This window comes from Podarcis gaigeae, assembly GCF_964106915.1.
Source record: "Podarcis gaigeae genome assembly, chromosome: 6".
Classification (NCBI taxonomy): Eukaryota; Metazoa; Chordata; class Lepidosauria; order Squamata; family Lacertidae; genus Podarcis; species Podarcis gaigeae.
In genome coordinates, this window is record NC_139682.1 from 31311271 (window position 1) to 31337566 (window position 26296).

The following is a 26296-nucleotide window of genomic DNA, read 5'->3' on the forward strand; positions in this document are numbered from 1 at the left end:
AGGAGTGTTGTAGCTCATAGGAAATGCCTTTCTAAATCCACATTGCAGAAATGGATTTTCCACATAGCTGAATCATTCAAAAAGCTTAGGAACTTCATGGTGGGGGAACCTTACTGAGTAGCAGAAAAGGGCAGGATACAAACAGCAGGGGTATAAATGCAAATAGATATCATTGGAACAGATCCTCACAGATTTCAGTAGGGTCCCCAAGGAAGATTCTCAGACACATCCTTTTATCCTAAATCCCAGGTATTTATCACAAAAGGGAGTGCTGAGTTGCAGTCCTTTGTTACTGTGTGGTGTAGTGGTTAAGAGTGGTGGACCCGTAATCTGGTGAACCGGGTTTGATTCCCTGCTCTTCAACATGCAGCTGCTGGGTGACCTTGGGCCAGTCACACTTCTCTGAAGTCTCTCAGCCCCACTCACCTCACAGAGTGTTTGTTGTGGGGGAGGAAGGGAAAGGAGAATGTTAGCCGCTTTGAGACTCCTTCCGGTAGTGATAAAGCAGGATATCAAATCCAAACTTTTCTTCTTCTTCTCTAGCAGTAGGCATGGGTTGTGGTGTGTATGAGAGAGAGCTATGCATGTTACACATGCACATCTGCCCCAGGGAAAGCATTTTGATCTTTCCTGTCAGAAATTTCCTTTGTAGGAAAAGCTTTGCAACAAACTGTGGGAGGTAATATGGTGTAAGGGATGTGAGTCATTTCCATATCACAGCATTAGTAAGCAGTCAACATAAAACCAGGAGAATCTGGGAGATAAGAACTTCAGAAAATCGGTGGAAAGCATGATTAAAGTTAGAATTATCAAACCTATAGAACAAGCTTTGTAAGGAAGAATCAGCATGGCTTCCCCCAAATGGAATTTCTGCTTCACTAATCTTTTAGAATTTTTTGAGAGTGTCGGTAGAAGAATTTTAGTAGCAAACATTCTACACAGTCCTTCATGAATGACTTCTGGATGACCATAACAGGGATAAGAGGATGGGTCCTCTTGTGGACTTGTAACTAACTGAAGAATAAGAATCCAGTGAAATCCAGTAAAAGGATAATTTTCACAAAGAAGGGATATAAGCAACAGGGTCTGCCAATGATTTGCTATTGAAATTGGTACCATTTAATGTATTCATAAATGATCTGGAATTAGGGAAAGCAATGATGTAGTAAAGCAACAACATGTGGACCAGAATTCAGAATCTAGGGGCCCTCCAGGTACTGTTGAACTCCAGTTCCCATCAGCTGTTTTTCCAGATTGCTAAATGGAACCTCCATGTTTGGGAGCAGTTTACCTCTTACTCATTGCTGGGGGAATAGAGGAGAGCTTGCCTATAGGCTTAATTGAGCCATCTGGCTGGGCACTATTGGAAGAAGGACACTGGACCTGATGGAGCTTCTGGGCCAACCCAGTCGGTCCCTTATGTTCACACATGCCTTTGATAGATTGAGATAATTTATTCTCAGGCACCTCTGAAGAAACTCCCAATTGATAAACTCATGCCGAAGGAGGAAGAATTTGAGGAGGAAAAGCCTGAGAAAGAAGAGCTGGATTGGTGGTCTAAGTACTATGAATCATTAAAGGAATTAAACAACCAGGTAATGGGATTTCAACTACTGAATTGTATTTGCAATAGAAGGTAACCTGCTGCCGTCCATATGCTTTGGACTACAGCTCCCTTCATCCCTGAGCATTGGTCATGCTGGCTGTGGCTGATAGGATCTGTAGTCCAAAAAATCTGAATGGCAGCAGATTGGGGAGGGGGGAGGGACTCAGGTGTGAAGCAAATGACTGCAGTAGAGAACTACATAGGACAGGTAGGAGGAAGCAGGAAAAACCATATCTCGTCAGGATACTGCAATCTCCTCATGGGATTTGGAGAAGGAGAAGAAAGAAGAATGGGAGGAGAGTAGGAAAGGTCCTTAAGTAAACTTAGCAAGAAGATGGGTTCTTTTATGGATTGAGAACTACTTAAAAAACAGGAAGGCAATTAAATGATGAAAAAACAAACAAACAGTTTATTTCAAATACGACGGCACTTTTTTGGTTAAAGAAATAAGGTGCCAGTAATCATATCTTGATAGAAATGCTGTGTGTGCCAGCCAGCACAAAACGGCTACTATGGGCAGGTGCAAAAGAGGTGGCAGTATTCTGTATCATCACAAAAAGAGTCCTGCCTTATTGTACTTTGTTTACAATTCAATATATGAGGTTAGGATGTGAAGTAAAGGGTGCTGTGTTTCTAGAACATCACACATTAATAAATCAGTTTAGGTCTCCCTAGCATACACAAATTCTTGCAGGATTCCCAGCAAGGCCACAACGAAAAACTGTCATGTCCTGTGAAGCTTTGTGTTAGGGTGGAATGCTGATTTTGATGTTCTAGTACAGGGATGTCCATCAGGTCGACTTTGGGTGTTCCTCCCCACAAAAAGCTCAAGATCTTTGGTGAGGGCTTCCCCAAAAAAGCTTAACAACTTTGGTCAATCCGATGGGTAGATCACTGCCAGTGTTTTTATAGTGGGAGTAGATCGCAGTCTCTGGGGAGTTGGACATCCCTGTTCTAGTACAAAGCAGGATTCTTTAAAGACTGAATTCGAATGAGGGGTGGGTGGGTGGGGGTTAGAATGGTGCCCAGAGTCCAGGAGAGGAGCACTGGTGGTGGGAGGGCTCCACTCTGATGGAGGTCACAGCTGCACCCTAATAAGCTAAAGCTACCCCTTCTGCATTTCTCCTGCCAGTCATTAACAAATCAAAGTTGGCCATATCTATTAATTTCAGTGGGTCTACTCTGAGTAGGTCTAATACTGGAGACAACTCAAAATTTGTGTTATATAGCTTCTGTTTTCTGCAGCAAATTTTATGGGTTTCTGGAGTTTTGGGGTGGTGTTATTGTGAAATTCATCTCACATTGTTAATAGATTTGCTCAGTTAGCAGTGACTGATGGTTATTTGTCATAGTCTGATTAATGATTAACCTATTTTACAGTCCTACAGTGATGAGGAAGAGGAAGAGGACCCAAATGATCCAGGTGAGATCTTCGTACTGTAGAAATTGCCAGGCCCAGGACCTGAACTTTCCAGAATATCTGGTGTTCAAACACTACCAAAGTGGTGTTTTTATTAATGTTCTGTCTGTGCTCCCCTTCCCTGAGCTGTGAGATGCACGGTTCCCTATGTTGGTGTAATGTGGGAAAATATGTGAAATTGTGCTTGGATTCTGTTCAGGGTTAGCACGTCAGCTGCACTGGGTGGTTAAAAACATCTTTGGGTTATTTGTATCCACCCAAGACCAAAGGCCTAAAGCATTACTCATCTACTCTCGCTTTCTCTAAGGAATGTTTGTACATGCAGTGATCGGTATAAAGTCAAGGCTGGATTCAGCCATATTGGCATGATTGTGTGGTATTTGCCAAATGCAAAGGTTACATGCTATATGGTCAAGTACAGCATGGTGAGCTAGCATAGTAAAGTGCTAGTGAATCTCTCTGTAAACTTGAATCTTTACGAGGTTTATTTATAAAACCAAAGAACTGTATTATAGTAGATTAGTTCATGATGTACCAGCGTCTCTTAAAGTTAATGTAGATAGTGTGTTTATGCTTGTCTTGCACCATGAGACAAAACACACTTTATACTTTGAACTGGACTGTGTGGAAAAGGAGTTTTCTTAACCGGGGATTCTGGAAAAGACTGACTATTGGAAAGCAGGAAGACTCTGATGTTCTGCTGGAAGACTCTGCTGGAGTTGTGCATACTTTGCTGCTCAACCTAGTCAAAGTGTGGTGTACAGTGGTACCTCTAGTTACGAACTTAATTCGTTCCGGAGGCCCGTTCTTAACCTGAAACTGTTCTTAACTAGAGGTGCGCTGTCGCTAATGGGGCCTCTTTCCGTTCTCATCCTGAGGCAAAGTTCTCAACTCGAGGTAAATCTTCCAGGTTAGCAGAGTTTGTAACCTGAAGCATTTGTAACCTGAGGCATTTGTAACTCAAGGTACCACTGCAGTATGAACAACAGAGGGGGGCCCCAGTATAGCAGGTGATGGGTCTAACATCCTTTGCGGGAGAGAGACCAGTGGTGCTTTTTTGTGAATATCGGTCTATTTGCAAATGTACAAAATGAACAGGAATTATAACTGGGCACAGAGTGAATTCACAGTAAGAGTTTGGATTTGATATGCTGCTTTATCACTACCTGAAGGAGTCTCAAAGCAGCTAACATTCTCCTTTCCCTTCCTCCCCCACAACAAACACTCTGTGAGGTGAGTGAGGCTGAGAGACTTCAGAGAAGTGTGACTAGCCCAAGGTCACCCAGCAGCTGCATGTGGAGGAGTGGAGACGCGAACCCAGTTCACCAGATTACGAGTCCACTGCTCTTAACCACTACACTACACTGGCTCTCATAATAGGTGTAATAGGTGTTGAGTAATAGGTGTTCAGTCTCTCAAAAACCTCTTTCTCTGTCTAGAAACTCTTTGTAACACTGGTTTTGGCTGGCAAACTGCTCCTTTCAGATTTCATAGGACTGGTTCACACACAGCCATCTTAATGAAGCACTATGCTTGCAGAAACCTCCCAGTGCCTACCTACAGTGTGCCCTGGTTCTGTCAGCTGCGACAGGTGTCTGCAGTGGAACCACTTCCAGCCTTTCTTTGCCCTGTGCTCACACTGAATTCTCAATTGCAAGCATGAATGCCTGATGCTAGAAAGAATAAAGGAGAAGAATGGGGTGGAGAGCAACAATCTGGTCACTGACTTTGTTGGAAATTGTTCAAAGCAGCAGGGGTTGAATGGAAAATCTGTGTGATATTTGACTGAATGAGTTGAGCAAATTATCCCATTAATTTCTCAATGTCTTATTTAGATGGAGGGAATTTAAATGTTGCTTCTCTTGACGTGGAAGCGGACGATGGCGTGATAGTTGAGGTTGAGCCACCTCGTCCCAAAAGGAAACTTATAGCTACATTAAAGGTAGGTCTTTCAGAGACAGAATCCTGTCCTAAGTAATCAAGGGTATGTCCTATTAAGGATAAGTAAGGGAAGGGCCATGGCTCATTGGCAGAACACATGGGTTGCATGCAAAAGGCACCAGGTTCAATCCCTAGTGTTTCCAGGTAGGGCTGGAAAAGATTCCCACCTGAAATCCTCAAGAGCTGCTGCCAATCAGTGTCAGCAATACTGAGCTAACTCCCAAATGGTCTGACTAGATACAAGGCGCTGCCTATGTTCCTATTGGTTTCTGTGAGACTAGGGCTGGTGTATTTCAGTGCCGCCGCCCACCCCTCCAATTTGTATATTATGAACATCAATTTGGGCATTTCCTGCCAGTTGATTTGTGTCTGCTCCTGACATTTACCACAAAAACAAACAAAAATGGGAAAGGAGTAGTGGAAATAATTGTTTACTTCACTATTTGCTCAGGCCAGGAAAGAGTGGCCGGTCTTATTTATGTGTGTATTGATATTTGTTTATAAAAGTATTTATATACCACCGTCTCATAATTTTTTTGACTAAGGCACCAATGTTCATAATGTTCTATTCTGTCAGCCTTTGAGGGTGAGACCACAGTGAAGAATGATAAGGAGAAATGTGGATGACTGCTCTTTTATTAGCTCTTCAAAACCAACAAAGATCATCTTGTAACACCTTAAAGACTACATATTTGTTATGTCACAAGTTTTAATGGATTTAATGGATCCACTTAAAAAATGCTGTAGAGACCTGTAGTGAGTGACCTGTAGCACCTGTAGCGACATGACATAACCTATTCACTTGATCAGTGATGGAACTGAAAACAGATCACTAGAGGGGAGAGGCCTCTGGTTGCACTAACTGTTCTCTGTACTACCAGTTTTTATTATCAGCTGTTATGGCAAGAAAGCTCTAAAATTAACACGTCTCTCATTTCAGATCTACAGTTCAGAGCTGGAAAACGAGTTCGACAATTTTGAGGACTGGCTCTGTATTTTTCCACTTCATCGTGGGAAAGCCAATGAAGATGAAGATGGAAATGAAGAGGATAATTTAGTAGGAAAATACAAGGTAACTGGCTGGATTCAACTAACCCTGTGCACTAACACAATGGCGGATCTAGCCTGCTCTGTAGGATGAAGGCTAATACTTTGCTCAGAATGCAGTAATAAACCTCCTTGTGTCTATTCCTTATGGAATTATAGCTTTACTTTTACTGTGCTTTTCCTTCTGTCTCTCCTGTGATTTATTGCACTTCCAATATATGTGTCACCAGAGGTGTGGTAGAAAGTGTGATACTGCAGGACTCAACATGCTGCAGTCTCCTAGGAAACAAGAAGAAAAATCTTCTGACAGGTGTAAGGCTATTCAAAATATCATTCTACTAGAAAGAGTGATATAGATTGCCTTTTATTTAATCCCTCTTTTGCAGGGCTCATTCTATGTCTATCGGGCTGAAGAGGCAGGTGCAGAGCACAAGATCTCCCAGGGCATCCCCAGAAACAGACCCATTAAGGTCCTTGTCCGAATTTATATTGTAAAAGTAAGTATTTGTATGGAATGGCATGAAATCTGTGCTACAATTACCAGATAATGAATTCATAACCATCCCACAACCTGCAAAGTCCCCTGGGATTCTGTTGTCACTGTTGGTATCTCCTTTGAGCTATGGCAAGGATGAACTCCCAAGATGGATAGTAGCTCTGTGATTTAAACCCTTCATTCAATTCAAGCTGCTCCTAATAACTGTGCTTTCATGAATTTCAGGATGAGATGTCACAGAATGAGCCCCTGGAATTTCCCCACTCTGCCTTTAGATTGGGGAGACTTGGGACTGCTAGTGCCATCGATTCCATTCCGAGATGCAAACAGCATTCTAAAATGTTCTGTATTTTGCAGGGAGTCTCCAGACTGTCAGTGTTTTGTGGGAGGCATTCAAGTGCATATGAAAATGTTAGGTTTGCACAGTTAAAGTAGATTAAAGTGCTCTATCATCCCAGTGCATCAAATCTCCATCTCCATTTTAAGCAGCCTTTTTGCAGTTTGGAAAGTGACAGGGAAATGCATTGAAAAGTGAGGGATGGATGAATAATTAATGGTAGGACATGTAAATGCCCCACAAGCAAATCAGAATGAACTCAAGCTGACTGCTTATTGTCATATAACTGTCCTATATAGAAATCAGCATGAATGCTGCATAACCTTTGTGCAAAATAATCAGGATGAATGCTAAATAAACAAGAACCTGCAATATATTCGGCACACCATAAAAACATAGCAGTTCTTTTCCACTTTAGAACAGTACTGCTTCATTGAAGTTCCCTTTTGAAGGAAAGTAGGGTTGTCTCACTCTCAGGGGTTGTCTCAATCTTTCAGTGCGTCCTATTTTTTACTTTTTGAAGTATGGCAACCCTAGGTTTCCTCCTCGCTCCATTCAGGTCTGATTGGCTAGTGACCATAGTTTTGCCTGTAACATGTGTCCTAGCTTCAGCAAGCAAGCCTTCTGAAGTGACAGGCACTTCAATCATGGTTCTGCTTCTGCTTGGGACATATTGGTCTGGCTGGCAGGAAATAATTTTTTGGGGAAGGGGGAAAGTGGCTAACTTCTAGGTCGCTCTGCCTCCTGAGGCTGGAAATGATGATCTTTGAGTTCCTTGTAACTCTAAGATTTTATAACTCTTGATGTTTTGATCACGTAACACAGGTCAGTGATCTTTTGCAATAGTAGTTTTCTGTTACCAATTCAACCTGAAGTTTCATGAAGGTGTTTCCAGACAAATATATGTAATGCTATATGGTTTTGTTCCACCAATGTTATAGTGCCACGCATTATGTTTTTTAGGCAACTAATCTGAGTCCAGCAGACCCCAATGGCAAGGCAGATCCCTACCTTGTGGTTAAAATCGGGCAGCAACAGAAAGACACTAAGGAGCGGTACATCCCAAAGCAGCTGCATCCAGTCTTTGGAGAGTAAGAACACAGCTTTACTATCCTCTCCACATTGCTTATAGCAGACTTTGCCTTACCACTAGGTGAACCTAGGCAACTGCAAAGGGTAGCTTGTGTTGGTCCCATTGTTGGAGATGCAAAAGGGAGGGATTCATATTCTCAGCACCACCTAGGTGTGCCTGCATCTCTAACAAGATGGTGGTGCAGCAAAGAAGGAAAGAGGGCTGGATCTATAGGAAGATGAGGAAGGGTATAGCAGTTCTCAAAGGATAGCGGAAATGAGGGGTGAACAAACAAGAGCATTGTTGGGTTCTGCCAATGACTTGACCACGTGAGATGGGGGAGGGAAATTGGCAAGTTCAGGGTCTTCAAGGTGAAGGGTCTGTTAAAGGGGGCTTGTGCCAGTTGGATGTCATGGGTGGATGTGTGTGACTTTACCCAGATACGATACATAGGTTTAAAATGGTGCAGGTTCTATTACAACAAGAATTAAAGTGGGGGTGGTTGTACAGAGCCTACTTCCATAGGTTGTTTCCCATTCTCTAGTTGCCCATATATATTCTCATCCTGTCTGCCTCTCTCTTCTTCAGAGTGTTGGAGCTGAGCATATCGTTTCCCATAGAATCAGAACTCACCATATCAATATTTGACCATGATTTGGTCGGATCAGATGACTTAATTGGGGAAACAAAGATCGACTTGGAGAACCGATTCTACAGCAATCACAGAGCCAACTGTGGGGTGGCCTCGCAATATGACACGTATGTAATATAGAGGGAGTTATGTTAGTATTTTTTTAATTATTATTTTGCAGAAAGTATTGCTCTTTCAAGTGGCTGGTAGCAACTCTGTAGCCTTCACAATGAAGCCTGTTTCTATGGTGGTGGATAGGGGTTGGACTCTGCTCCCTGCTCTATAGAAATGTCTCCTGGAATGTTAGCACTAAGATGAAATAAACCAGCTTCACATTCAGTTCTAAACCCATTAGGAGGTAATGGCTATGGTCTCACATGACTCTAAGCCATCATTTGATGTAACTGTTCAGCAAAGCACTGGTCATCTTGGTCAGCTGACAAGCCACAGCTTATTTCTCCAAAGCTTAGTTTGTTCTCCATCTGATCTTGCCTTGTAGCTTAAATGAGCACCAAATGAAACAAGGTTAAACAAGGTAGTTGGTTCAGACATAATGCCATGCTAAAGTTAAAACAAGCCATGATAAGTTAAGCCAATAACAAACCATGGTTTCACACGGCTTTGTTTTCAGAAAACAAACCATGGTTTCACACTGTGCTTTGTTTTCAGAAAACAAACCATGGTAAGTCTGCTAGGTTCAGATGTTCAAACAAACCATACTTTGACTTAACAAACCATGGTGTAGTATTATGTGCAGACCAGGCCAATAAGTTTGATCCTGTTCCTTCCTTACAGAGAGGGCTACAACATGTGGCGTGATGCTTTCAAACCCACACATATCTTGGACAGTTTGTGTAAGAAGAATTCACTCCCCTCAGCTGAGTACAGGCGGGAGGAAGTCAAAGTAAACAACAAGATTTTTAAGATCCCTCCTGAAGCTTTTCCTGAAGGTACTGGTTTATGCTAAAAAAACACAAAAACAAAACCTTTTTTTACCCAACTTTTCTGACAAGTTGCTCAGGGTGATATACATTGTTCTCATGCTCCCTATTTCATTTTCACAACAACACTGTGAGGCGGGTTAAGCTGCGAGGCAGTGACTAGCCCAAGGTCATCCAGTGAACATCCTAGCTCAGTGGGGATTTGAATATGGGTCTACCCAATTCTAGTCTGACACTCTAACCACTACAACACACTTGTTCAGTGTTTCAAAGGAGAACATAAAGCCAAAGCTGCTAAAGTGAGCAGTGGTGAGATCCCTTTGAGATTCCTATATAATTTATTTATAATAATGATAATAATTGATTATTTGTACCCCACCCATCTGAATGGGCTGCCTCAGCCACTCTGGCTGGTTTCCAGCATATATAAAAAATAGTAAAATACTGAACCTTAAAAAGCTTCCCTATACAGTACAGGACGGCCTTCAGATGCCTCCTAAAGGTTATATAATTCCTAGGCTTTGCCAGGGCGTTCTTCATTGATTGATACTGATAAACAGTACTGATTCTGTCTGGTCCCCTTTCTTAGGGCTTCTGGTTATTGTTGTTGTTGTTGTTATTATTATTATTATTATTATTATTATTATTATATTTATTATAGAAGCCTTTGTAAAAGACAAGAAAGAAAACGAAGATGAAACCTGGTCTGCTTATGATGAGCACAAGGCTTTGTATGTTCTTCAACACTGGGATGAAATGCCAGAATATGGATATAAATTAGTACCAGAACATGTAGAAGTTCGGTCCCTTTACAATCCAGACAGCCCGGGTCTCCTACAGGTGAGACAAGACTCTTGGTTTATTCATAATACAACTTCTGCACATTGGTACTATAGGATAATGTGCAAGGAATGTTGCACTAGCACAACCACAGCGGGGAAAACACCCCCCTGTCATATCCATTGTAGGAAGGGCAAGGCTGTTATGCATAGCAGATATAGACAGAAAGGGTGGTATGGCAAGAGGCAGCACTCGAGACCAAAAATGCATACCTTCTTCCAACATCATAAAGGTCTTTAGGCCAGCCATTACCAATGTAGGGCCCACTAGGTGCTTTGAACTATAAGTCCCATCAGCCCCAGCCACTAGAGGACACTAGGTTGGCAAAGACTGGCTTAGCTTCTTCCCTTTCCATTGAAGCCTTGTGAAATCATACCTGTGTCAACGTAGACGTAGTTTGTAAAACCTTATGCAGAGACTTTGGAATGTATGAGTGAGAGTTGCTGCACTAATCCCAGGCCACTTCGAAACAAAAAGAAAATTAGCTCCTGAACATTGAGGTTGAATAAAAATCATTTCACTGAGTTTCAAAATATGTCTGCAATATTTCATAAATACTTGTTAGCACCATTCTGGACGTTTCCCTCTCCCTTCATTAGATAGATTCAACTGCTCTTGAATCTCAGAAACAAACCCCTTGTTTTCTCCCAGGGTGCTCTCCACATGTGGATCGATATGTTTCCAAACGATGTCCCTGCACCACCTCCTGTCAACATCAAACCACGACTCCCAATCAGGTAAAGGCCCTCTGTGAACTGGAAGAGAACCAATTCCTAAACTATGTGTTGCTTTGCCTTTTATAAAACGTTTTCTTACATTGTGTGCCGCCTGGTAGGAACTATTGCAGAAAAACATCTGCAACAGGCACCTGACCTGCTGGTGCCTGTGCTAATAATGTATAGGAATTGCTATGTGAATGGCTGCCACTATGCAAATGGTATCCCCTTAAAGAGGAGGAGTCTCTTCTGTTTTAACAAAAATACAGAAGGAAAGCACAAAGAAATAGTTAGAAGAAAGCCAAAACAACACAATAACCTTCCCTCCTACAAACACACTGTCAGCTGGCATTGGTGGCATTAGTGGCACTTGGGTGCATTTCCACCAAGGAGCTGCACCACCACCAACTCAAAGTCAGCTGACAAGGCCTTTGTTTGGGCAGGTGACCTGATGCTCTTGGATGGCAGTGGGTGTTACAGCTAGTGCAGCAAAAAGGGAGGAACAGCTTGGACTCAAAATGGAGTATTTCTGCACGCACCCTTTCTCTGCAGAAGGGAAAATTACCTGGCTTTGAAAGCATTTCCTCTGCTGCAGAAACTTCACACTTTATCTAGCGATCAGCTGATTGGAAGTTGCAGGGAGCCTCTCTGAAGCCACAAACCCAGCTCATTGACACTAAACCTGCTGCAAGAAAAAAGCTTATTGTAACTGTCAACTGACTGATGGTTACAGCAACCTCTTTTGAGCATTGATAGGTTTCACCCACCTGATGTCATTACAAGCTGGCCCACAGGGGGTGGAAGAGAGAAGGATCTGGCCTGCCTTCCTGATGCAGTTCCCTACCCCTGGTCTAAGGACTAAAATTACTCAGTTGCACCCTGTCTACCCTACAATCATTTGGCATGCTTCTGTTGTGGTTCACATACTGGGTAGTCTGGCCCCTCATATTGGTAAAGGGTACTCTTCCTTCTTTGTGGAAAGTTTTGTCCAGAATTTACAGATGCAGAAAATAAGTTTTGAACAGAACTTTGCATTTTCTCATTCTTTCTAGCTATGAGCTGCGTGTCATTATCTGGAACACGGACGATGTGGTCCTTGACGACGTCAATCCAATAACAGGAGAAATCTCCAGTGACATCTATGTGAAAAGGTGCTTTCACCAATAGATTCAGATAGTCCGAAATGATAAGTCCGAAATGATAAAGAAATGATAAGTATAGCTTATCATTTCTTTAGAAACATGAGGATTTTTCTGATGGAATAAGCAGCCAACTGTTCTGGTTTCAATACAGTCGGTTGCTAGTTTAGCAGGAGTTAAAACTTTTGATGAATAAGTAATATTGGGTTGTATCCAATGTAGTGCTACGTAACTGTCCCATTTTCACCTGCACAATGGGACCCCCTCCCCCTTCTCCCACACGTACTCCCTAAATTATGGGTTTTGTGCCTTTTGTGAGGTGGGGCCAGGAACTGATGCTAAATTATTGCTAGATTCTAATAAAGGTTCTTCTGCAGTTGGATCAAAGGACTGGAGAAGGACAAGCAAGAGACAGATGTTCACTTTAACTCTTTGACTGGGGAAGGCAACTTCAACTGGAGATTTGTGTTTCGCTTTGACTACCTCCCAACAGAAAAAGAGATAACTTACAAGAAGAAAGATTCCATCTTCTCTCTGGAGGAATCGGAATTTCGGGAGCCAGCTGTCCTGGTCCTTCAGGTCTGGGACTATGATAGGATTGCAGCAAATGACTTTCTAGGTATTTTAATGCTCACTGTGCCTTTTAAAGGTTTGGGGCATATATAAATGTTTTTCTTCTTCTTGTTTCCAGAAGGGTGTGCAACAAATATATTGCAGGGAAGTTAAAAACTGGCCCTACAAAGCTTCTGAAACTCTCCTTTTCTTTCTACTCCTCCTTCCCTGCCTGCATCAAACTCATCCATTTAGAGGCTTTTTTAGCAGTGCAATTTCCTAAAACGGCTATTCTGAATTGAGGAGGCTTCCAGGGATAGGAAAAGGAGAGTGCATGTGCTTGGCAAGCACATCTTTCTATAGTCCATCTGTTTTTCACCTTCATATACAAATAATTTATATTCAGTAAAAGTAATCTAGCCCATTTGTGTCTAAATTCTCAGTACAGCTATTAAAAGCTTGTCTGCTGCAAGCAAACAAATGGTAAAACACCACTCAAAGCCTTTCATTTATGACTCCATATTGTTTTGTTTTGGTTTCAGTTCCTGTTGATTAAATTGCATGGAATTGAATTAAAACAATATGGGATAATGGATGAAATTTTGTAAATACACTGGGGCAAGAACAAGCTCTAAAAAGGGGAAACTAATAGGCACCACCATCTAGTGGTTGACCAAGGTACTGCACATTTTTGAACTTCATTCTGATTTTGTTGGGGTGAAGTTGCAAATTCTGAACATGGTTTGTTGCCCAGATATCACTTACACTGAATGCACGAAATTGGACAGCAACAAAGAGATCTCAGCTGTATTTCCTACTATGCCATCTTTTTGCATATTTCCTCTTTCTGTACATCCTACTGTTTCCTCATGTAATATGGGGATTTACAACATCCTAGTGGTAAGAAATTGCACGCTAAAGACAAATTTAGGTTGAAGAAGAATGTTTTTAACCAATGAAGATGTAACGTTCTGGAATAGCTGTGATGGCAAAGAACATCACAAAGCTTGAGATGGAAGGAAAGAAGCACGTGGAGGATATCGTGTAGTTTTTTTCTTGATGCCTCTGTTGTGACCTGATAGGATCATTTAAGATTTTCCCAGGTATCTTTCTGCTTAGGCGATTGTGTTCCTTCACCCCTCCCCTTTTAATGTAATGTTGTGTGGTGTACAAATACACCAGGGGGTGATTTAGTGGGTGCATTTTGCAGTGGTGGACTTGGGGCTCTCAAATTTCTGTGGCACCCTGTTGCAAGGGGCACCAGCATTGTTGTGGTGCCCCACGAACCACCAAGCTTCTTGCATTCAGTTGCTAGTCTGGCTGGCTTTCTTATGTGGAGTTGTGGGGCAGCACCATCGTGCTCTCTGTCTCCAGAAGTAAAATGTCTTGGTTGCTGAGGAAGAGTTCCTGTGCCCCACCCTGCCTTGGAATGCAGGCTTACTTGAGCTTCCCTACTTTTGTGCCTTCCAGCCTCCTAGTAGCTATTATAAAAGGAAGTGGAAGAGGCTGCTGATTAGTTGGTCAGTCGTTCCTGGGCTATGCCTTGAATCTGTTTTCTGACTCTTTGTTTCCTTTGCCTTGCTGTTCCCTGAATACTGCTCAGTTTTGTTTGCTCATTCCTTGCCAGATGGTCCTTAATTTCCCCCTGATCCAGCTATGCTGACTTGTGTAAGACAAACTGCTGTATTTGGGTTTGCAAATACTTTTCCTACCCAGTCAGGTTGACAATGATCTCAGGCTTCCCTACCCTGTAAGCTAGGGCTGCCATACCTTACTGGGATTTTAAAGGCGGAATTGACGTCCAGTGGGTGTTTCTGAAAGGTGCCTTGTCCTGGATGTTAGGCAAGTCAATCAAAAGACCAAAAGCTCAACAACTTTTGGGGTGTCCTGGTAACCCTACTGTAAGCACCTTTTAGCTGTGCATTTTCTACCTACTTCTATTATGATGGAAGTTCCTGTTTTGAACCAGGGGACTATTTGCTCCAGTCTAATGCTGTGATCTCTACAAAAATGTAGTGGCTGCATTCTGTAAATCATATCGTAGCCCAATAACTGCAAGCAAAATTCCTGCAATTCCCTATGGATGGAAATGCTGTGTTTCCTAGCCATCTGGGGGGAAATTGTCAAATCTCCCATTATAAGTGGCCAGTATATGATGTTATCCCAACTTTGTTGTGTTTCAAGGAGCCATTGAGTTGAAGCTGAACGATATGGTGAGAGCCGCCAAGAGTTCAGAGCAGTGCACCATCAAGATGGCCAAGGAGAAGGCCATGCCCCGCTTCTCTATCTTCCGAAACAAACGAATGAGAGGCTGGTGGCCATTCATCAAACTCAAGGGCCAGGAAGACATTGAAAGGGAAGAGAGGGAGGCTAAGCAGAAGAAGAAAAAGAAGAAGAAGAAGAAGTGGAGGAGCTCTGTAAAACCAGAAGACGTTGAGTTTTCAGATCCTAGTGGAAATATCTTCATCCTTACAGTAAGAGAACTTCACTGAAGATGCACTTATTTTTATAATTATTTACATTTATTAGCTATCTGTTAAGCCGTTTCTCTAGGCAGCATACAACACAAATCAAATACAGTGGTACCTCAGGTTACATACGCTTCAGGTTACATACGCTTCAGGTTACAGACTCCGCTAACCCAGAAATAGTACCTCGGGTTAAGAACTTTGCTTCAGGATGAGAACAGAAATCGCACGGTGGTGGCGCAGCAGCAGAGGGAGGCCCCATTAGCTAAAGTGGTACCTCAGATTAAGAACAGTTTCAGGTTAAGAATGGACCTCTGGAATCAATTAAGTATGTAACCAGAGGTACCACTGTAGTACATTGAGGGTGCAATCCACACCCACTGGGTGCGGCCCGAGCTGAGTGGGACTCCCCTTCCGTCAAGTCCTGCTGAGCTCCACTGGCCTCCACCTGCAGAGCGATGCCAACGTCACTCTGCTGGCCCAGAACCCCCGCTCCACTCTGTGTAAGGCAGAACTGCCGCTGGCAGGATCTCCACCATTGGCAGCAAGTGGGTGAGAGTCTCTGAAGCACAGCAGACTCTTGCAGTATGTCAGACATTTTGCTCACAGTGTTCTTCTCTCCAGGGAAAAGTGGAAGCCGAATTCCAGCTACTGACTGTAGAGGAGGCTGAGAATGCCCCAGTTGGTCGGGCACGGAAAGAGCCTGAACCCTTAGAGAAACCCAAGTAAGTATCTAAAGATTTCTATAAATGACTTTGTAAATGAGAAGACCAGGCTGGTTCAGGCCGTGGTCCGTCTAATGCAGCATCCTGTTATATGGTGGTCAGGTGCCTATGGGAAGCATTCAAACCTATGGGAAGCCCCTGCTCTATACTAGGGATAGGGGAATCTGTGGACTCCAACCCCCGTCAGTCCAGCTGTCATGGCCATCAGCCAGGGATGATGGGAGTTGTAGTCCAGCAGCATCTGGAGGGCCACAGGTTCCCCACTCCTGCTTTGTACTGTTGTGAATGAAAGGGAATACATTAATATTGTTAGAACGCACTATTTAACGGGAAAGCTGATTAAATGCAAAATGACCTTTGGATTTCCAGGCATTCAAGTATAGGTTGACTTGTCTTCACTGTGAGCATTGACCTATTATCAGCTGGGGGGTGGAGATAGCTACGGTATATGCTACCAACATTAACTTTGTTGCTACACCCTTGTCCAAACCTGCACCGAATCTTGCCCTTTCTTTTCTCCCCAGCCGCCCGAAAACATCCTTCAACTGGTTTGTGAATCCCATGAAGACGTTTGTCTTCTTCATTTGGAAGCGGTACAAGAAGTACATAATTGCACTACTTATTATTGCAATTTTGACCATATTCTTGGTTCTCATACTCTACACAATGCCGGGATACATCAGCGAGAAGATAATAAACGGCTAAAGACAGTGCTTTCTGTCCTCTTCCCCAAGTTGGGACTTGACAAAGGAAGATAACAGTGACTTCTGTGCCAAAGACATTAAGGAGCATGTGCAGCTGGCTGATTGTGCCTGGAGCACTTTGAAAATGCAACTGTCAGAGTAAGGGAAGAGACTGCCCATATTTAGGCAGTCAGGCATCCTGCTCACATCTGTGATGTGATGACAATGATCTCTGAAGAGCCTTTGGAATTATTCATTAAACGCTTTGCCTTTCATTAGCTCTTAAGATGGTATGCTTGTTCTATGACCCTGCAACTCTTTATAGCTAAAGCAATCAACTGCCACTTAAGAAGAAAATAAGAAGAGGCCACCTATAGCAATAAATATAGAAGCATGGAAACCTAGCAAAATGGAAAGGAATTTATAGTTTTATGCCACTGCTGTCTGTGTCTCCATATCATGTGAGTCTGGTATGTGGGTGTGGTTTGCTAGGAATCGCCTGGCAGGTCCAATTGATACCCCTAGTGGTTCTCAGTTGGTCTGTGGGTTGGCAGTTCCCCATTCCTTAATGTATTGGTTTGAGAAATGTGGATTTGCTAAATTTGCATTAAAATGCGGATCACATTTCTCATCCATCCCTACACTCTAGTGCAATAAGCAGTATACATGCCATCATGTTTGGAAGTGGGAGACAGCTGTGCTGTTTTCCATTTTTGTTAGTAGAGCAGGGCAACTAGATCACAAGTTCATCCATCAAATGATATTTGTAAATATATGAATCACAGATTGGAGGGATAAGGAGTAGGGTTATGTTACTCCTAAACATTGCAAGCGCTGCCTAAAAGGTGCCTCTGACATTTGTGCAACCTCATGGTGTGAAAAACTATTCAGCATTATCTAGCAAAACGATTTGATTTTCCCAGCAAGATACTGCACTTTTGGAGCAAAGAAAATGTGTTGTCTTGGCAACAGAAAACTGTCTTGGACAAAGGTAATGCCCCGCCGCCATATTGCCTGTATTAGATGAAATGCTGCTTGTGTCTTTTTACCCTGTGAAATAGCGTCATTGATATAACATGATTTTTGCTGTTCTTTAAAGATTACATGCACTTTAAAAATAAATAACACTGCCACTTTTGCAAATTACAGGGTGGTGTTTTTTCCCCAGAAATGCATATTTCTACAGATTTTTTTTTTATATACAACCAGAGTGATTCACACATAGAGGCAAATTTCCAAATGCAGATCTGCTCTGCTGGGGCAATTGTGCGGGGGGCGGGGGGACACTGTGTCAGTCCAACAACCTAATTGTGCTCTTGAAAAAGTAGATTAGCCTTCTGTGACCTTGTGCCCTCTAACAATTTTGAATTACCGGTAAAACTCTGATGAAGCTCTGGGGTTCCCGTATCTTCTCTCTCTCTCTCTCTCTCTCTCTCTCTCTCTCTCTCTGTGTGTGTGTGTGTGTGTGTGTGTGTTTATCTCCCCTGCAGGTGAAGAAGCAACTGAGGGTGAGCAGTTTTAAGCTTAAAAAGCAACTCAAGGGTTAAGCAGCCGACTAGAAATGCAATACACCTCACTATAGTGGAGAAAATTGTGACCAGGTAACCTGGTCTGTACTATTCAGGTACTAAGTGTTGATGGGTGATTTCAAGGCCTCTCCTGCTCCCCCATATTTTGATTCTTTATATTTGAAGTAGGACTGGATGGTTTAAACAGAATGTAGCTGTTCAAGTAGTAAACATAATGAATAACCCTACTCCAAGAGAGAGAAAGAGAGAGAGAGAGAGAGAGAATTACTAGGTTTCAGTGAGGATTCAGAAACAGTCAGGGGTGCCAACTTGAATAAAATATTGGGGGGAGGGGCAGGTAAGCCCCACCCCACATAATCAATCACTAGACATGGCACACACACACCATTTGAATCAACTTTTTTGGGTGGGAGTCCCCTCAAATATTTTATTGGGGAGGCTAAAGGGACCCCAGCCCCTAGCAGTCGGCTCCCATGTTAAACAGTATTTAACAAACTCTGAGTGTGTTTGGGGGCAGGGAAGCAGCGGCAAGAGGCCAGCTCTTTGCAACTTGTGGACATGGAGGGACAGCGGCCATCGCTCTGCCTTTCTGGTGTTTGTGGCCTTCTCAGCTACCCTTAGCTGCTTCCTCTCAATCCTGAGTTCCCCTTTTTCTGTGGCCTGGCAGTCTGAGGCTGCTGCTTCTCTGGATCTGATCTGCAACGAGACGTTAAGGAAGCAGGATGCCTGAGTTTATCTCTGTTCAGGACTTTATCTCCCAGACCCAAGAGGATCTCAGCTCTCCCACCACCTCCTCCTTTTCCAGCCACATGGGCAAATGCAGGAACACCGTTTACAGCCTAGAGGAGGTAAGAGAGGGTTCAAGGAAGGAGGTGGTGGCGACTGGGCAAAAGCCAAAGCGGAGGGGAAGATCTTGGGATCCCATGAGGAGAATTTGCTGCTGGGTGTTCCTCACTCTGTGCAGGGAAATAGACAAACTGAGGAGCGAAGATGGGTGCAGTTATTTTTATTTATTTAAGGATTTGTACCCCCACATTTCCTTCAAAAGAGGAAGCTAAAAACAGCTTGCACAATGTCCATAGAGATTAAGAGAGAACAACCAATTCCCATAAATGAGCTTGAAAAACCAAATAGCACAAGCTTCAGGGGAACTTTTATTCAATACAAAACTGCCCATCCAGCCAATGAAATTAACAGAATCCACTTCTTCTAAACAGGCAGTATTCACTTGCCTTCTAATGACCGAAGGACCAGATCTGGGGGAACAGATTCCATAGCTATGTTGCAGGCAAGAGCCTCTACTTGATATCTTGTCAGATTTCTCCTCACTGACAGAAGGAACCCAAAGGAAGGCCCCTTCCATGGGTACCAAAGTCACCTAGGAGAAAGCACATCCTAAGACATGCTGACTTGCCCCTTTGTCACAGTGACCTAGGACATAAAATTGCCTTCAGAATTATTCTCATCCCTATTCAGTGGCTTGGTGGCTTAAGTCCTTGCCCTCAGCAACTTTGCATTTGTTAGAAGACTGGCAAGCAAGGCAATTGTATACCTAGGGCTAAAATGGGGCAAGAAAGCATGCATAGGATTGCACTGTTGGTGTTAAAAGAAATAAATAAATTGCACTGTTGTCCATGTGATCTATCTGTTTGCTTTGCTCTGATACTAACTAAACCACATTGTTCTTACCATCTATAAGGGAAGGGCTGTGGCTCAGCGGTAGAGCATGCAAAATGTCCAAGTTTCAGATCTCAGCCTCTCAAAGCAGTCCCATGTCTGAAAACCTGGAGAGCTGCCTGCCAGTCAATATAGACAACGTTGACCTGGTTTCCTATGTTCCTATAGGGCACCCTTTCAAAATGCAATTATATCTCACAGCTATCTGTGTAGGAGTGTGGGAGCCACCACCAAACTGTCCTCTGACTAACTTGAAACCACTTCTGCCCTTCTCACCTTCTCATTTCCTCTTATGAAATTCGTTGCATATCTGCCCTTCAGTTTCCAAATGTTGGACTCATTTGTGAAGCGAAATCCAAAGGCCAGGATGCCTGATCAAGCTTTGCATAATGCAGTTTAGCAGAACCCGCAAAACAGTAAAAGAGCCTTAGGGCAGTATGTTAAGATAAAATGAAAAGCTGGAAACAGGAAACCATTTGGAAATATGAATAGTTTGAGGGCTGAAAAGAAAAGCTTGCACATCAGGAAACGGAAATGTTGCATGAACTCAGTGTGCACGAGAGGCAGGAATATCGAAAGCAACATCCACAACTTCAAGAGAGCAACTTTAGAATGTTAAGTAATGAGGGTGAGGGGCACAAAGCTTTTGAGTTATTCAGAGTTCCTCCTCAAAACAATGGGGGGGGGGTATACAGCTGGACGTGATATAGAAGACCAACATGATTTGATTTTCCAAATAGAGGAGAGTGGTCATTTACTGGTTTGTTTATCCCAGTAGCCCTTGGGGCAACTTGAATTATGTTTTGCACCTAGAAAAATATAACCTTATCATGTATAATATTTTTTGCATATTTATAAACTTTGTTTTGCTTTGGGAGAGCAGCTTGTCTTTTTCTTTTTTTCTTTAATGCCTTTAGGCTTTAGATTCTGATCGAATCGTTCTGCAAAAAATGAGGAAAGCAGTGAAAGCAGAGCACACAACTGGACAAGGTCAGACTGTCATTGGGGATGTGGTATGGGCTGCCCAACCCAGAGGCCCTGAGAATTTTCCTGTACCTTTAAGGGTTGCTTAGAAGGGCTAATTTTACCAGTGTCCACTTATCAATTCTTATAGGAAGACGATGCCTCTCAGAGTCTTACAATGCAATATTATACATGTCTACTAGTCCTATTAAATCCTGTTAAATTAATTGAATGGTAATAATTGCTCTTTGGCAAGTATGTATAGGGAAGAATTTGGCAATCATAGATGTAGTTGATAGGATGAGATCTTGAAAGACACATCTTGCTTTTATGCATAGACATACCTGTTTAAACAAGCATTCCCTAATCTCCTGACCGGAGCCTCCTGTTTTAATAGTTCTAATTTGTTCTTTTAATTATTGTGTTGTTTTAATGGATTTTTTAAATTGCATTGTTGCATGCCATCCCAATCTCCTAGTTTTGTGAGATTCCAGGCGCTTACTCGAGGTTCGTGTTTCCTTTTGGAATGAGTCACAGTGGAGACTGTGGTGTTGTGCTTGTATGATATATGGTTTATTTACCCATATATACCTAAGCCTATGATGGGGGGCGGGTTTCACAGCATCAACACCCCAAAACGGTCTTGTTTCTCCCATAGCTGCAACCTTGGATTCAAGCAGAGATTTGGCATAACTCACTCTCTCTCTCTGCACTGCTTTGATTCTGGGTCACATTACTGCTCCAACTCTCCACTCTAAACTCTGACTTCATTTGTTGAGGGAGGGGGCTCCACCCATTTGCCATCTTGTGCCTAGCCCCTTATTCCCTTTTCATGACCTGTCATCCAGGTTATCACCTCACCAGGTGGCTAGCCTGACTATTCCAAGAATTAAAAGCCTTGATTAAATTCTAACACTTGCTGGATCCAGAGATTAGAGGAGTCTGGCATATACCTTAACACCTCAAACTTATAACAGTATTTTAGATATGTGTGCTAATATTTTTGCAATTGATTTTGTAAACAACTTGCAAGCCACTTGGGCAATTAAATGGCATACTGCATTAATAATATTGTTGTGAGTTGTGGGGGGTTAATCTGCATGATGCCTGAGTCCCTTCTAATTCCTGGGGTCATGGAACCAGCAAGGGTTAAAATATCTTGGAGGATCTCATTGTTGAACTAGTCAGGCAAGGGTTTTTTTCTGTGTGCGTTAATGGCCATAAGGATCAAGTTGCTCTGTGCCAGAGAACAAATGGGTGGGCCCCCTCCCTCACTTAATTGGTAGTTGGAATACAAAAGCCAGGGCACTTGTGTGAGAGAGAGGAAAGCAGTCTGCAGGCAGAAGCTGGAGAGGGAGAGCCATGCTAGATTTCTGCTAGAAACCACGGCTGTGGCTATGGGAGAAGCAAGATCTTTTGAAGTTTTAATGCTGTGAACCATAGCTGTCAACTTACAGATTTGAAAATAAGGGACCAGCAGCCAAAATAAGGGACCTGCAGCCTCACCTGTTCCAGGCACTCCATTCTTCCTGTCCTCCTGCAGTCTGGTCAAACTCATGCTGGTAGCTTCGCGAACACTGTCTAACCAACTTTGTAACCAGAGGTTCAACTGAATAGAATCTGAATCACATGCACCACAAGGCCTATGCAGCCTCAACTTAAGATGGCTCCCCGGCCTGGCTTTGCACTGCTAAGTTTGCAGCAGCACGTGCAACAAAATGGTGTCCAGCATTCAAAAAACCCCTCAGCTTGCATTAACCAGCCACACACAAGGCATGCAAGCTCCACCCCCCAGTCGTTCTTAGACTTCTTATTGGGTGAGCAACACAGCCAAGCAACACAGTTGGAGCCTCCCTCCTCCCTGGCCGGCAGGGAGGGAGGGAGAGGAGCTGCTTCCTTTGAAATTTAAGGGACATCATTTAAGGGACATCCATCAATAAGGGACAGCAGCGGGACATGGCGCTGGAATAAGGGACTGTCCCTTCAAATAAGGGACACTTGACATCTATGCTGTGAACCCCCTCATTTTAGGCTCAGGTTACTAAACCATATATCCTAAAGACACTACAGACAGTGCTGTCCCTCATTCCAAGGAAACAGAACCCTGAGTAAGCACCGCTTGGAGGTTGGGGTGGAGTGCAACATCATCATCATCATCATCATTATTATTGATGTGTGCACACTCAAAAACTTTACTTACAACAAGTCATATTGTGCTTAGGATACTCCATGCAGGGAACCATTACCCTATATTTTAAAATGTGTGATAACACATTAAAATGATAACCAAATCTTTATAATTTGGCAACAATGGTAGAGCACATTCCTTGCATGTGGAAGGTCCCAGGCAGAGCTCCTGGTTTTTCCAGATGGAGTTAGAAAAGACTCTTGTCTGGAACTCTGGAAAGTCACTGCCAGGCAGCATAGGCAAGACAGACCAATGATCAGAATTCTGTACAGTGGTACCTCGGTTTACGAACTTAATCCGTTCCGGAAGTCCATTCTTAAACTGAAACCGTTCTAAAACCGAGGCGCACTTTCCCTAATGAGGCCTCCCGTCACCAGTGCCCTTCCACCGTTCGGATTCTGTTCTTAGACTGAGGTAAAGTTTGCAAACCAGAACACTATTTCCGGTTTTGTGGAGTTTGTAAACCAAATTGTTCTTAAACCGGACTGTTCTTAAACCGAGGTACCACTGTATCAGTAGTTCCCCATGTTCCTCACTTCCCTGAGCAATGTGAAATCCAGGGGTGTCATCTTTACAACAGCTCTTTAAAATAATACAAGTAGAGTTCCTTGGAAACAAATGGATTCCTAAAAACCGGTTGCAGAATTGCTGGTCCTGCAGCTGGGTCGGGTTCCCAAAGGCAGCAGCTGTACAATGTCAAAATCCTTCATCATATTAGCAGCTCTCTCCATCTGCCCCTTTCCTCCATTTGACTCTGCCCAAATTGTACCTTTCTTTTGCCATGTATGAACAAATTGTAGTTAATAGCTGCCATTAAGAAAATATCACTCCATAATTTATTGATTAGCAAGAAAGCAACTTAACAAAGGATGCCCACTTGACTTACTCCTGAATCAACATGTGTCAGGGCTTTCATTGCTAATTCAGTCAAACAGGTAGCTAGCTCACTGTTTTATCATTTCAGGGAATCTTTTTGTTTGTTTCAGAAAGTCGTACATAAATGTTCAAACAAATTTTGCTTCTGCAGATCTCATTAACCACTTAGAAGCTCACATTATTACCCAGGAGAGGTTTTCAGGGAACTATCACAACAACAGTGATGAGAAGCTAGCTGAAGCCTTCATCACCTTTGCTTCATTCTCACGGGAGCTGCTAGATGCTGTCAAGAGCCTGGTATGAAACTGTTCTCCGCACCCACAGATTTGTCTGAAAAACAGAAGCATGATGACAGGGGCATGGTCAATGGTGTCAGTCTTCCCTTCCGAGCCCTAAGGAGAAGAGCAAAGGCCATGGGAGAATCTCAAAAGGCTACCTTGCCTTTACTTACTGAAATTAGGGCTTGCAAATAGGCCTACAGTTTGATTCCCTCCTTTCCCATTCCTTTTTGACAAGCTAAAGCAATAATGCAATTATTTTTGGTTTTATTTGTTCTACTTTATTTTAAACGTTTCCTTCCCCACCTTTCAATTAAAACTTGGATCTCCAAAGGGGGCTTTCAATAAAAATCATAAATACAACGCACATTTCTAAAGCACAAAATGCTCAAGGACCTCCATGACGTCCCCTGTGAGAAATGGGCCACTGGGCTGATCCAGCAGATTCCAGCAGGTGTCTGGACTAGGTGGCATTATAAGCCACATATTACTGGTGTTTTGCTATATCAAATAGACTAGGCTATTTGGTGTTAATGCCTCTCATACAAAAGGCCTTCTGGTTTTACTCCACTGAAATTGGTTTGGCATCTCTGAAAAAAGACATTGCCTCTGAGGAGATCTGTAAAGTTTTGGATTTGACTACAGATATGCTTTAGGAGTTTGGGGTAATACTCAAAAGATTGAGATTGCTTGCTTGTTGCACTTGTTTTTGCATTCCTATAGTGCCAGTTGGATCTGTATGTTTTTATTTAGGTTGTTACAAGCAAACAAAGCCCTAAATCTGCAGTATTGTATTCTCTAAATGAAAATGATGCCTGAGATTATCATCTATTGCTGGAGAGCACTCAATATAAAGAAGCCATTGGTGATAGCTACATATTGAACTGTCTCTTTTTGTAGTTGCTGAGCCTGTATCACAACATTCACTTTTCCCTGGACTCACTGATAAAGGGAGACTTTAAAGGGGTGAGTAAATAGATGCTGAAAAATGTGTTTCTGTCCTGTTATTACGGTGAGATTGCTTAGATTTTTGTTCATTCATTCATTCATTTTTACATTTGCATTCTGCCTTTCCTCCAAGAACTTCAAGGAGGCACAAATGGCTCTCTTTCCATTTTTTTAATCCTGTGGGATCAAGTATTGAGATACACGATAAAAAGCATGAAAATAGCAGGCAGGGAAAATAAAGGTTTGATTCTCTTCACCCCATATAGGGCAGCATAACAGTTTAGCAATCTGTATGAAATATGAGGAGTCTTGAAAAGACTGAAATAGGGAAGAAGAAATAAAACAGCAACTAGATTTATTAAGTCTTAGTTTCTTTGTCTCTTGATAGGACTTTAAAAAGCCTTTTGAGAAAGCATATAAAGACTATGAGAGCAAACTGTAAGTTGGCCTTTTCCTCTTAAGTCAATGATTCTTGGACTTCTGTACTTGGAATTGTTTCACCTGCACACAGCCATTAATAAATACTGTCTCTTTCTAAATTTCAGTGCAAAGATAGAGAAGGAAAAACGAGAGCTGGCAAAACAGTATGGGATGGTGCGGACAGAGGTTGCAGGAGGGGAGATTGCTGAGGAGATGGAAAAGGAACGAAGGATGTTCCAGTTACACATGTGTGAGGTGAGTGGGGCAGGTGAAAAAGTGCTTCTTCCTATCGTTTCCTGCATGTCTATTTCCCTTTATAGGACAAATACTCATATCAGATTATTTAAATTGTTATGTAAATAATAATAATAGTTGCAAACTATTACTTCATCTAGGAAAAAGGAAGCATCTCTGAACTCCATAAGCAGGGCACTTGCAGGCCAAGTAGATGCAATAATTTTTTTAAGAAGGAATTCTCCTCTGCTAAAGATTTTACTTTCATTGTTGATGGAATGAAACAATGGGTCCTACATGATATTGTGCCCAACCTAGAAAAAAAATATTACAGTACAAACAGAAGTTGAGTCTGGGTGTAAGACATTTCTCTACAATAAATGTGTGCTTGTAATAATAATAATAATAATAATAATAATAATAATAATAATAATGTATTACCGGTATTTATACCCCGCCCATCTGGCTGGGCTTCCCCAGCCACTCTGGGCAGCTTCCAACAAAATATTAAAATACAGTAAAGCATCAAACATTAAAAGCTTCCCTAAACAGGGCTGCCTTCAGATGTC

The 26296-nt window shown here is 42.6% G+C and overlaps 2 protein-coding genes across 10 annotated transcripts in view; both read left to right on the forward strand.

Moving 5' to 3' along the window:
* Positions 1 to 17751, forward strand: part of LOC310848018 (fer-1-like protein 4) — a 55935-nt gene extending 38184 nt beyond the window's left edge. For both annotated transcript variants that reach the window (XM_083746443.1, XM_083746442.1), the window contains exons 31-45: positions 1464 to 1595; positions 2987 to 3029; positions 4862 to 4968; positions 5908 to 6039; positions 6401 to 6511; positions 7811 to 7938; positions 8508 to 8678; positions 9346 to 9500; positions 10153 to 10331; positions 10983 to 11068; positions 12100 to 12198; positions 12564 to 12805; positions 14923 to 15212; positions 15831 to 15931; positions 16456 to 17751. In XM_083746443.1, coding sequence (XP_083602569.1) covers positions 1464 to 1595; positions 2987 to 3029; positions 4862 to 4968; positions 5908 to 6039; positions 6401 to 6511; positions 7811 to 7938; positions 8508 to 8678; positions 9346 to 9500; positions 10153 to 10331; positions 10983 to 11068; positions 12100 to 12198; positions 12564 to 12805; positions 14923 to 15212; positions 15831 to 15931; positions 16456 to 16636 — 2157 coding nt within the window. In that variant the 3' untranslated portion in view covers positions 16637 to 17751. The remainder of the gene's footprint in view (positions 1 to 1463; positions 1596 to 2986; positions 3030 to 4861; positions 4969 to 5907; positions 6040 to 6400; positions 6512 to 7810; positions 7939 to 8507; positions 8679 to 9345; positions 9501 to 10152; positions 10332 to 10982; positions 11069 to 12099; positions 12199 to 12563; positions 12806 to 14922; positions 15213 to 15830; positions 15932 to 16455) is intronic.
* A 143-nt stretch (positions 17752 to 17894) lies between these two features.
* The window catches only part of LOC310848031 (arf-GAP with SH3 domain, ANK repeat and PH domain-containing protein 1-like), a 41134-nt gene continuing 32732 nt past the window's right edge, over positions 17895 to 26296 (forward strand). For 2 of the 8 annotated variants that reach the window (XM_083746516.1, XM_083746517.1), the window contains exons 1-6: positions 18659 to 18991; positions 20738 to 20810; positions 23999 to 24144; positions 25026 to 25091; positions 25462 to 25511; positions 25619 to 25748. In XM_083746516.1, the coding sequence (XP_083602642.1) occupies positions 18866 to 18991; positions 20738 to 20810; positions 23999 to 24144; positions 25026 to 25091; positions 25462 to 25511; positions 25619 to 25748 (591 nt within the window). In that variant the 5' untranslated portion in view covers positions 18659 to 18865. Of the gene's footprint in view, positions 18123 to 18150; positions 18239 to 18637; positions 18992 to 20737; positions 20811 to 23998; positions 24145 to 25025; positions 25092 to 25461; positions 25512 to 25618; positions 25749 to 26296 lie in introns of those variants that run through there. The other 6 variants (XM_083746513.1, XM_083746515.1, XM_083746514.1 and 3 more) reach the window with 6 other exon arrangements.